Source organism: Gymnogyps californianus, chromosome 8, assembly GCF_018139145.2.
Source record: "Gymnogyps californianus isolate 813 chromosome 8, ASM1813914v2, whole genome shotgun sequence".
In the NCBI taxonomy this organism is placed as follows: domain Eukaryota; kingdom Metazoa; phylum Chordata; class Aves; order Accipitriformes; family Cathartidae; genus Gymnogyps; species Gymnogyps californianus.
In genome coordinates, this window is record NC_059478.1 from 24716924 (window position 1) to 24729452 (window position 12529).

Genomic DNA, 12529 nt, shown 5'->3' on the forward strand with positions numbered 1-12529 from the left:
CAGAAAAGGCTTCCAGCCAGCAGCATGACTCCATCTGCAAACTGGGATCTTGTAGACAATTTGCCAGTCAGACCAATTAAAAAAGAAGTAGAGGAAGGAAAATTACAAGTACAGCTTTAGTACCCATTGATTCAAATATTCACACTCACCAGCTTTTAAATATTTACTAGCCTGCTGAGCATTTTTTTTAGCACTGATTAATGAGTAAGAATTTACTGTGGTTGTGGGGGGAATGAGTGTGTGTGAGTTCTCTTCCATTTTTTTTTTTTTCTTGGAGTGGAAACTGAGTGCTTACTACAGCTCCAAGGTGAATGATATTTCTAGGGGAAGATGGGGTTGTATGTATGTGTTTAGACATGTTTATTCTCCATATTTGATCTGACCCACAATTAAATGGCCAAGCACGCCACCTGTTTACACTGCATCGGAGGCTGTTGGCTCTGTTCCTTCCCTGTCATTAATGCAAACCCAGACCTCATCGGCTGTGAACATGTGAAACATCTGTCTGTCCTCCTGTGATCAATACTGTCCCTTCAGAGGTTCAGCTTTGGAAGCAGTTCCATAAAATATCAGTTATTTTTATTTGGATTTGATAAATTTAATTACTTGGAGCAATTAATAATTTATTTGTTTTGTATTGATTGCACTCCAAGGCATCCTGGCATCAATCTGATGGAGATCAGCACACCCTTATTAGGTAGGAAAGTTTATGTTTCCAGATCTGAATATCCCATGGATTAGTTAGCTGAGATGTGCTTGTTGCTTCTGCTAGCAATTTTTCATTAGTGAAGTTGTGTGTTTTGCACTCTACAAGAGAGTGGATGAGAGTAATTTCCGTGGGGAGCCTGACAGAGGTGTGGAAGGAAAGTAGTAGTCTCATTTCTGTGAATAAAAGTTACGAACAAATGATGCAGGCTGGACCAAATTCATGTTGTGGCATTGCCATCTATTTGTTGTATTACATGCCCTTTAATTAGGGCCAAGAGAGTGCTGGTGCGTTTCCTAATCAAACTCCTGCCTGTAGAGAATGAAATAAGATGAAAATATTGGAGTATTTGTTTTTAAAGAGAACAGCAAAGGATACAAAATCTTGAATGAACTGGAGAAGGTGAATCCAGCACTTCTCTTCCTCTGTTCTCATTCTTAGCTAAACTGAAAGGCAGTTAATGTTAGATTGCTGAAAGAAAATGCATCCATCACCTTTTTCGTGGAGCTCTGGTGTGGGAGAGCATCTGGACCAAAGCCTTAGTAGGCTCTTGGGTATAAAGAGAGCACTCTGGGTACAGTAATGCGGTCTTTTAAAATAAGTTGTAGTTCTGGAAAGGACACTCCGTGTTGCTGCTTCTGTTGAATCGTCAGGTACTAAACAGTGTGCAGTACGAGGCCTCGGGGACCTTTGTCTGCCAGTCCTGGACCAATTTGAGAAGCTTTTACTACCTTTGTGTGCCCACGGTGACACAGTCTTAGGTGTCATTCATCAGGTAACCTGATTGTGTGTAACTTGTGCAGAGCGCCATATATCTTGCTTTTTTCTTTCATTAGCGTAACCAATATAATGATCGGAGTGTAATTAGTCACTGTGGTTTTTTGTATTTGTGTAAGTGTAACTTCAGTTAAATTATTTAAGAGAGGCAGCATCAATTCAAGACTAGATGCATGTTTTGCTACAGTTTCTTGGATTTGTGTCTGATCTGGAAGTTTACATAATGTTCTTGGACTATGTGAAACTGTCCTTGGAGTTCTCCCTCCTGTGGCCTATCTTAGGGCCGTCCCTGTGATCATGGCACACTCTTCTGTGCTCTTGATTTGTTTCATTCAGATGCAGCTCAGAGGCTGCAGCCATTTCCATTTCCTGCAGCCACCTCTACGGGTCTCAGCTTGGTTTCCGTGTCTGTAGTGAGAGGCAGGGGTAGAACTATCTGGGAACCTGCAGATCTCCTAAAGCAAAATACTGTAGTGTCATACTGGTAATGTGCTTTTAACATAAAACACCCTCCAGTAAAAATGTCCTGTGCAGTTATTTCTTCGGCACCATGTATTTTACTATTTTTCCCTACACAAACACTTCCTGTAGTCCTTTTGCATTTGTTTTACAGGCTTGCACTATATTTAAAGCACAATGTATTTAAGGGCAAGGAAATCTCAGGATTGGTAAGTGGCAAATAATAGTTTACTTGCCAGAAGATGACCGTCTTCTAAATGGCAGGCAGTCCCGGCAAGGTGTGAATTCTTGTCTTCTCAGGTGTCTTGTTTCTTGTCGCAACCTGTATGTCAAATTGGGAGAAAGCTGACTCTTTCCAGGTTATCAGCCATCATTCGTGTGGATTCCAAGTCATTCTCATTTTAGGCCACTTGTGCTGTGTCAAAGCAATCTGTACCCCCTTCCTAGGGTGGAAAGGGTGGGAAAGTATAAAAACCTTGAAGACCTTGTTACCTGCACTGGTGAAAACTCATCAGACTGAGACATTGATGCTCTGGGGCCTTTGGTTTCTTTAGGAAGTATCTCCTAGCTTTACCCCTTGAATCAGTGCCATAGATGCGTAACGAGGCATTAATGTTTATGGGATCAGTGAGCTGCTACTTTGCCATATGCCTGAGTGTGCTCTGCTTCTCCGGGATCTGTTGGCCTCCCTCATCCTTGACAAAGCTTTCACTAGGTATATTCCTCTAACAAGTAAAACCGGTTTAATTTACTAGGAGTATTCAAGTACAGAATTTATATTTTTGCACAATTGATTTGGGAATTTGTGAGTTATGTCTAACCAGTCCAAAAAAACCCCTGAAATAACCATTTATATAAGTTAATATAGAAATGTTTTCTTCTTAAAAGATTGGTTTATTTAGCATTAAGCCTTAGTGATGGAGCAAGTTGATGGTCATGTCCCATCCCAGAGTGGTCGCTGTGTGTTTAATGTGTTACATGGCATAGTAGAGATGGCATAGCGGTATGACTCTTTATTTTTATCTGTCCTAAATCTTAGTCTGGCAGATCAGCAGGCACTGACGTAAGACATGGGGTCCATAGCTGTAAGCTGGGGCAGGGGCAAGCACGTATGTTCATTGAGGTAGAGAATACCTGTGCAATTTCAAACTTTTCTAACTTTGGCATATATCCGTTGCAATTGCCCATCTGCCTTCCTTTGTAGCACTTTAGTTCTGAGCAGTTAAGCACTTCAAATTTCCAGAAATGTGCATGTTCATATCTGAAATTGAATTTCTCTGTTGGGGTTTTTTAAATTCCAGAGCTCTAAGGCTAAAGTACTTAATATGGTTCTTTCCTTCCTTGAGTCTTAAAACTGTGCAGGAGTGGAGGCTCTCCACCCCTGCAGAGTAGAGCCATGCAGCCGGGGAAAGGTTGACCTTCTTTCCCCATCTTAAGCCAGAAAATGCAAAAAACATTATTCATCTGAAACTTTAGCACTCCTTCCCAGAAAGCCACTACGCAATTCAGTGCTCTAAAGAGAACCATGAAGAAAGTGCCTAATGAGAAACTTTTCTTGCTGCTGAAATCCATGAAGAAGGTGGTTTTCAATGTCAGTGGGCTGTATTATAATGCTGAACAACAATACCGGTGCTGGTGCATAAAACCACAGTTTATAGCTGTACAGACACAGGTCAGATGTGTGGAGTTTTTAGGATTAACAGTTTGAGGACAATCATCTTGTTTAGGGTTGGGGAAGGTTGAGTTTAAGAAAAAGGTTGTCTTAAAATTGAATTAAAATGCAGTGCAGCATCAGGGAGAGTACATGTGAAATATCCAAATAGCCATTGATTAATTTTAAAAACCTTGTATTTTGCTGATAGACCAAATGAAAGGTTTCAGCACAAAAGTGGGATTTTTTTTTTTTTTGGAAGTTGTAAGCACCACAAATGGAACATTTATGAAGAAAGTGATAAATTGAGAGCAGGACATTTAAGATGACGACATAGATACAGTCACACGTGGGACCTAGCTGAATCTGTCTGTAGATCCTGCAGACCTCTTCCATTTCTAGTGCAGATCCCCATGACAGTCTCTACCTGCCAGGTGGTGATGCTGTAAGACATAACAGGGGACTGTTGCAAGCTCTGCTATTACTTAGACTTCATTACTCCTCCAAAATATGCTCAAATACATTTACAGCTACGCTTAAAAGTATTAGCATAAATCATGAAAACTGAATGGCATACAAAAATAAATGAACCAAGTCTGTTTGGGGAGGTTATATCTTCAGTTATTTCTTATCATGTTTGTTCATTTAATGAATTTTGCCAATTAGCAATTAATTTGCAGTAGGTCTCCTAGTCATTAGTGTGAATTAGCAAGGTTTTGTTGGCAGAATGTCTTCAACATTAAATAAAAATCCTGTATCATTCAAAACCTCAAGGGTACTCAACGGAGAGACCCTCTATAGAAATTGAACGGCTCAGGGCCACCCCCTAGTCTCTCAATCCCTGCTGTGACAGTGCAGTGGATGCTCTGCTCATCTATTTAAGCTGCATGGCCCAATTCCTGAGCAATGCCCTCCTCCTTCAGGGAAGCGCAGACTGGGTCAGTACCGGTGTACTCTGTGCCTCTCAGGCCAAGTGCATGCCAGCAGAGGCTGTGTGTCCCAGGATCAGGCAAGGCTCCTCTCTGCATAGGTAGGCTCTGGTACTGTGGCTTCATGGTGTTGATTCAGACAATTTTCTGTAGCTCTTTATTTATTTTTCTCTTGGTACACACAGTTCCTGTGTTTAATGCAGGTTGTTTATAGCAAGGACAAAGGATTACAGTCCTTAAATCAAAAGCGACGTTGGTGTAATTATAAGCACAGGCTGGTGTTGCAAAGAGGGCTGTAGGGAGAGGCTGTCAAAGGAGAAGAGCATCCAAAATATAGTAACCTCAAAAATCCCGGCTAATCAGTTTTCTGACGGGAGCAATCTGTTTCCCAGGTATTATTATTATATAGGGACTTTAAAGATAATAAATAACAATAATAGTCTAGTATAAGGAAGGAAAGAAAAGGGCAAATGCCATTCACCTCGGAAGCTGTGGTCGCTCACTGGAGTTCTCTGAGGAACATAATTTTCCTCAGCCCCTCCGGAGGACTCGATCCATGACAACACCAAGAACATCCCAGGAGCCGTGGTGTAAGCAACGGGATTGACCTGAGTGGTGTTTTCATTAACACAGAGATATGGCCTGCAGAAACCACGTGTCCCAGCGCACACATCTCGAGCCAGAGAGCTGTTCTCTGTGCCTTTGGCTGGGACCTGTGGTCCCTGCGGATTGCCTCATTCCTCGGGAATGAGGGCAGGTGATACACCACTTCCAGCACTCTGCTGCATCTCTGGACATCTGCTTAAAAGACCAAAACAAAGAAGGGCTTGCTGAAGTAAGCTTGGGCTTATCAGAGCTGTACAGGGCATGAAGGCTTCTCTCCTGCAACAGGGCAGCCCAGCTAACGGACCCTGGCTAACAGATTATCAGCAGCATTTGAGTAATAGACTGCTCATTTAGTTTTAATACATTTTGCATAGAGAGCAATCAGCCTTCATCAGTCTTAGAGATGAATTGGCTTAGCCAGCTAAATTCTAAAGATATTAGTCCGACAGCAGCCACATAAATCATAACATTTTCTTAATGATGGTAAAATTAAAATATACTCTTGCTTTGAGAAACCAATGAAGCCTTCCTGTTTGCAGGCCAGATCCTCCTGCCTGAATTAAAAGGAAGCTTAATTGATGTGTTTTTAAACTAAACTCACAGCCCCACTCCTCCTGAGCATCTCTAGTGTTCCTTTCTTTGAAGTTAAATTAATTTGTCCTGCCTCTCCCTGCTCCATCCTCTAATCTTCAGGAGTGTCAGTGAAGACCTTGGCTCGGTATTCATTGACCAGACTCCTGTGGGACGTGAGCAGGACATACACAACATCACAGTTGAAGCCTTTGCCAGGTTAATTGTTTGTATTGCCAGTAATTCCTTGAGCTAGTGGAAGCCTCCCAGGAGAAAATCTTGCGCTCTTCCTCTAACCAACAAACCAAGACCTCCTGTCTGTCTGCCTAGCCTAGCCAAGCATGAACTTTTCCTATTTCTTGTCCTTTGTTCCTGAAGCTGGCTTGAAGTCCAGCATGCTTTTGCCAGCTGGTGTTTAACAGAAGGGAATCCTGCCTTTAGCTAGAAAGACTGTGATGTTGGTGTTAGGGGCAGGAGTGAAGACAGGCTCTCAGGGCTGCGATAATCACACAAGTATTGTGTGTCCAGAGCTCTTCAATGAGGAGACGCTGGGCTCTGTTAACTCTTTGTGTCCTACAAGTTAAGGATAGCACAGTCTGACTAGGTCAGCCCATACATCCCCCAGCTGAGGGAGAGCTGGGTATGTTGCCCATCTTAAATGTTCTGTGTGATTCCTGTGGGGCAGAACAGTTCTCTGGACCAAGGCCTCTTGCTCTCAGGAATGTCTTCCCGATGCTCCAGGCTAACCATTCTGTCTCCTGCTAAGCTGTGCTCAGTGACCTTTCCTTCCTTGGCATCCCACTGCTAGCTGCAGCATGGCACCCACCAAATAAACAGAACCATCTCTTGTCCCAGTGCTCTGGACTGCCTTATCTTAGGGCTCTACCCTGTCCTGCTGCTTTTCAGCAGAGCCTGTGCAGGTAGTCTGTGCAGCAGAGTTCCTGGGAAAACCTATTTTAGTAAGGTTCTGTTCAAGTTAAGACTCTGGACCAAAGACTTGACTGAAATCGAAATACTTGATACCTTCGGCAGCCTTTCTTCGGCTAAAACAACCATTTTGTGGTCAACTGTAAAGATTCAGTCTCTGAAGCATGAATTTCACTGCTATGCAGAAACCCCAACTCTAAGCCAAAGACCCTCAGGGTATAAAAAAGGACAGAGGTGTCCTCTAGTCCTTACCTGTGCTGGCTGTTTGCACCTAGGCGGGTTTTCCTTTTTTCCTAGTGCTCCTTTTGGATCCTCTGGATCAGGCTGGTTTCTTAGAAATCCTCCCCTGATAATCCTCTTGGTCCTTTGCTGGAGTCTTAATTGTGGTGGTAATATCTAGCAAAAGGACTAGGTGCTTCTTATCATATACTGTGAAAGGCCCGTTCCCCTGGGGTGCTCTGTAGTGTCCGTACTCTGGTTTCTTGGCTGAAATGTTGTGGTGGAGAAGGCAGATTTTCCCAGCAGGTCCTGCATTGGGGTTGTGGAACTGCTGATGGGACATATTCAGCCGTAGCTGAGTTAAGGTAAGCACTTTCACCATTTGGGTGTGTGCGTGCAGTGCTCCTGCCTTCAAAGGAATTAAGAAGTTCCAGATGGTGTCTCTTGTTCTCATTTTTGTGTTGGGGCAGTGAACACTGTGGAAAAGATGGGCCTAATTTGGGAGACTGACATTGGGCTGTCTGTTCTGGGGAACTTCAGCCTGTGGTTTATGGGAAGTAAGGTGACTGTGAGACTCTCCAGTGAGCTCACCTCAGAGCTCATGTTGCAGGCTCACGGTTGGTTTGGCCAAGGTTGGGGCCACTGATCAGTACGTGGTGTGCAGGATGGCTGCAGGATGCTCTTGCCTATTCAGTGGCCTGCTGGGCTGCTTGGGCTGGTGATGGTGATCCCTGGGTGGAGGTGTGAGCTCACCTTCCAAGGGCTGGATATGGGGGGACAGCCTACGACTGTGTGCAGTAAGGTGTTTGGCACTGTGGTGTTGAGAATCACTTCTTTTCTGGTCTGTCTTCTAGCATTGCCGAGGAAGGAAAGTGCTTTCGTTCATTCTTGGATATATCCGCAGGGCTTGGAAACCTGCTCTCCCTGCCATATTGTGCCAGCAGCATTTGTGCTGCTTGTAATCTAATAAATGCTTGGTCTGAGCAGCTAGCTCTCCTGCTAGAGCCCAAATGAATGCAGAGGAAGGACCCTGCTAAGTGTATGCATTCTTCCTCTCCTGGCCAGCTCCGATTCCCTTTCATAGCTCACATCTGATGCTTCCTCTCTCACCTAGCCCCTTAGCTCCGATGTAAATGTGTGTTCACACTTCCGCCAGTCAAGTAACTGCGCTCTCTCTGTCTGTCCCCTTTGTTATAAAGCCTGCTCTGTAAATGAATCCCACAGGTCTGGGGCTCAGCAGGTAAAAGGAGAAGTGAGTCTGTTAGCGCATGAGTCTAATCAGGCCGGCTAAAGCGAATAAAGTAGGGCAGCATTGCACATTAGCCGCTGTGTAAATGAGCCCTTTGATGGGCTGGGCACCGCGGGAGAGGGTTTGAAGCCAAGAAGAACTTTTGTTGTTAATTCAGTGACACATGGAAACTGTAAAACAGCGTGTCTTGCACACACACGAGAGAGAAAATAAAAGCCCTCACGACTGGGCTTTTCAATACCTGCCCTCGGACCTAGTCTGAAAACTTTCAGCCCCTGTCTCCCTCTCTTACCACTTGATTTTCCTTTCTCTCCCTTTCTTTTTTTGTTCCCCCTGCACTATAAAAAGAAAAGCTCTCTTGCCTTTTGAACTAGACGGCTGTGAGTGAGGGCTATCTCTGAGCTGTGTGGCTCTGTTACCTTTGTGTTCCAGATGAAACTGCCAAGCTCGGTGGGACAGAAGAAGATTAAAGCCCTGGAGCAGATGCTGATGGAACTCGGAGTAGGTGAGTAAAGGGGGCACACGAGAGAGAGACACACAGAGCTAGCCTTTGTTCTCGAGATGGGCTATTTTTTCCCCTAGTAATACAGCCAGTTTCTTGAATAACAGTATGTGAATGGTTTTTAAAATATTTTATGTGTTTAAAAAAAAGAAGAGAGAGGGTAAAAGCCAGAACAAGATGCACAGGGTTTTTTTTTTCCCTCCCAGTAGAAAAATATTTTAAAAGAGCCTTTGTTTCTCTCTTGTTTGGGCCTTTTTAACCATCAAGAGAGGCAGCACAGTATTAGGAAGGCAAATCTCAGCCTTGCCGGGAGAGGTACTTCTAAGTGTGTTAGTGACCACGGCATGCGCATTGTTCAGGGCTGCCCTGTCTTGCTTTCAAGCTTCATTTCCTCTTAATTTACTGCTCATGGTGGCAAGTCCAAAATGCGTCTGGGACTGTTCATCCCCCCTTTATAGGTTGCATGCTGTGTGAAAATCTGGAGCATCTCTGCTAAAAGGCGAGTAAACACACATCCCTCACTCTTGAACTCCAGTGTCTTAGCAGCAGAAAGAAGGGTTCACTTAACATGTACAATACCCGCTCGTAGCTAGAGGGGAAGAAGTGCAGCCCATGGCTAGCTGCTGCCCTCCATGCAGTGGGTACAGTTTGCAGGTACTCCAGGTCCCAGCATGCAGTGCCCCTTGATTAGACACCTGATGATCCCTTTTCCCCCCACTGTGGCTGGGGGGATTTTTAAAAATAGAAAAAGAAAAAAAAGAAGAAGAAAAAAAAAAAGCCTTATTGGTGATTTACAAGAGATTACTGAGCCTGCTCCCAGAACTGACTTCTGTTAACTCTTGTTAGTTTTTTGGGCCAACTGCTTTACAGCTTGATATGTTGTCTCAGAGGCCGTGTACAGTTCTGAAGGCCTCCTGTGGCTGGTGAAAGTGGCTCAACCAGGGTGGTTTCCCCTTTCTGCTTTAAAACTAAGGGAGTTACCATCTTTGCTTGCTAGGGAAGCCTTGGGGAAGGATGTGAGTGCTTCTTAGAGCTCACTTTCCATGAGGGTAAGAAGGGGTTCCTGACTCCCCACTCCTGCCTTACAAAACACACGTATCTTGAGGGCTCCCTGGTGCTCCAGCCCTCCTGTGCATTAGAGTGCAGAAACCCACCTGGGCTTTGTGTGGGTGAACGCAGTGCTAGCAGGAAGGGGTCATGTGGGCAGCCCTGCGGACAGGGGGCCACTGCTGTATACCAGGACAAACACGCAGAGCTTCATCCTTTTCTTCTCCAGAACATGCAGCTCTTCCTGGCTGTGTGTGCATGAGTGATGGGCTGCAGCAGAATGCACGGTGTGAGGAGGTGATCTGCCAGCCCCTGCTACAAGCAGTTCAGGTCTGCATTAAAACATGTGTGTAACACAGCAGCAGAGCAATTCTCTGCCTCAGTCCTACCCTGGGAGGAGCAACAAGAGAGGCAAGGGAGCTCAGCCTGTCCACCCCTTATTGCTGAAGGTGTAGGGAACAGCAGGAGCTCTTCTGTCCTCTGCAGCAGTGTGTGAGGACTTGTTCCCAAGACTGAGCTCCCTTCATATGACCTGGTGGGTAGCAAGGTTCAGTTGTCTGGTCTGGTCTGCATCTTCCATCATCCTTTACTTGCTGAGTCCTGGACTTTGCAGGTTCACCCTTAGTCCTTGGCCAGAGCCAAAGGACAGCCTGGAAATTCAGGTCTCCAACCCTTCGGGATGCCAGTTGCTAATCATCCATGTGATGGGAGTGAGGCGCCTGGCCTATCTTTCTGGGAGTGGATGGGCAGCCAGGACCTTTCTAGGGATCTTCCGTTGTAGGGTTGCAGGTCTGGGTGTTTAACAGAACCCCTTTTTCTTCCTAGATCTCAACCCTATGCCCACAGAGGAGATCGTGCAGATGTTCAACGAGCTGCGGAGCGACCTGGTGCTGCTGTATGAGCTGAAGCAAGCCTTTGCCAACTGCGAATATGAGCTGCAGATGTTACGGCACCGCTATGAGGCCCTGGCCAAAGCTGGTAGTATTGGCCCCCTCAGTGTGGAAGGCGCCCATCCAGATGGCCAGGCAGGGCTCAGCATCGAGGAGGGCAAGGGAGATGCCAAGGACCAGATCATTGATGTAGTAGGAGCACCACTGACCCCCAACTCGGTGAGAAGAAAGGTTGGGGGGGCAGAACAGGGAGCACTCAGGTCTCCGACGCAGATGCCCTGACGAGCGCTGGGGGTGCTGCCCTGCTCTCCCTCCAGGCGTGCACGTCCAAGGGAGCACAGCATGCCTGTTCCCCCCAAGTCCCAGTGCTGCTCTCTGGGCTTGTCTCCTGTGCTGGACAGTGTTCTTGGTGCTATAGGTGGGGTCAGCAGGGCTTTCTACATCCTGCATGCAGGCGGATGGCTTGACGTGGGTGCCACCGTGGACCAAAGCAGCAAGGCTTTGGGTGACGAGAGTGTGCACTAGGGCAGCAACAGTGATGCCAGTACAGCTGCAGGCCTGAGGCATTTTCCTTCTAGACACAGCCCCATAAGGGTTGCTCAGCAGAGGGAAGCAAGTGGGGAAAGCAGTCTTGAGATGATGAGCCATGACCTGCTCAAGTCCCTGGAGTCAAGCAGTAGCCCTGCCTGGAGGAGGAGGCTTGGAAAGGAGAGAGGTGTTTGAAGAGCAAAGGGGTGTTTTTATACCCTACTTCCAGTGCCAGGAAAGGAAAGCCAGACCTAGGGGCTCTTCCATTGCGAGCCCTGTGACAATGTCCTGTGCATGTACCTCTGCAGGAAGCGAATCACCAGCCTCTCCTCCCTGCCTCCATGAGGGCAGGCTGCCCAGCCCCTCACCACTGCCTCAGGGCCAAGGGTATGCCTGGGGATCAGCTGAAGTTGCTTTCCCCTCTGTGCAGTCCCCTGGCACAGCTGAGCTGAACTGCCTGATAAAAGCTGCCCGTCTCCACACAGTGGCATCCCCGACGCCTCAGACATACTGCCCCTGGTAGTGGCACAGACCTTTACTTTCTAAAATGTATAATGTATTGCAGGATATTGAGAACACCTTATCTGTCAACGGCAGAGGCGACACATTAATCTGGACTTGAGTAATGTCCTATTTGATTGTGACAATATGGAGTCGTAAGGAAGCGTTCCACTGAGACAGGTTCATGTTTGCAAAGGAGTCTTCTGAATTTTTTTTTTTTCCCCCTACTGCATTCAATCTGAAATTTCACCCCTCCCTGCGGTCCGGAGTGTCCTGGTTTGCGAACTTTTCGGGCTGATTCACAACACACTTGCTCTCCCTTGAGACTTTGCTTGTTGGGAAGGTGGGAGAGGTGGTGGTGATGGTGGTGGTGGTGGCCTGCAGGAGGAGGGAGCCCATGTGTGTGTTTCTGACCACGTTGTTCCTAAGTGCCACCTCGTGAAACTGGAAACAAAGGGGTGGGCCCAGGCAGCGCAGAGAGGGTTAAACTGACCTGGTCTCTGACATATTTGAAAGAAATATAATCAAGTTAATTCACTGCAAGGCAAATTCAGTACCTAAAGGGCCCCCATGTTAAATACAGCACTGACCTTTACCGGCTGATTACACAAAGACGACACAATTAGATTAGTCCAAGACAAAAGGTCAAGCACATTCACACTGTGACCATTTTATGCTACCTTTCGAGGGGGGGAAAAATTACATCCCAGCTGGAGGGGTATCTTGGAGAGAGGAGGGGAATGGGGCTGCCGTACCATGTTCTGCCTGGCTCAGGTATGTTTGGAGAGTCGGGCAGGGCCTGGCACTGTGCTTGCCCTGAACCTTTCCTGCAGTTCTGGGCAATGTGGTGGTGGGAGAGACCAGCAGCCTGGAGCCCACAACCAGCTTTTCCAAGGATGGGCTGAGCTGAGTGGAGGCCGTGTGTTGGTGATGCTCCTTGCCCTGCCCAGAGCTGGCAGGAGCAGCCC

The 12529-nt window shown here is 46.5% G+C and overlaps 1 protein-coding gene across 3 annotated transcripts in view; it reads left to right on the plus strand.

Annotated features, from left to right (window-relative positions):
• The window catches only part of DMAP1 (DNA methyltransferase 1 associated protein 1), a 30630-nt gene extending 18342 nt beyond the window's left edge, over positions 1-12288 (plus strand). For 2 of the 3 annotated variants that reach the window (XM_050901234.1, XM_050901232.1), the window contains exons 9-10: positions 8526-8598; positions 10468-11679. In XM_050901234.1, the coding sequence (XP_050757191.1) occupies positions 8526-8598; positions 10468-10814 (420 nt within the window). In that variant the 3' untranslated portion in view covers positions 10815-11679. Of the gene's footprint in view, positions 1-8525; positions 8599-10467 lie in introns of all 3 variants that reach the window. The other variant, XM_050901235.1, reaches the window with a different exon arrangement.
• The last annotated feature ends 241 nt before the right edge of the window (positions 12289-12529 follow it).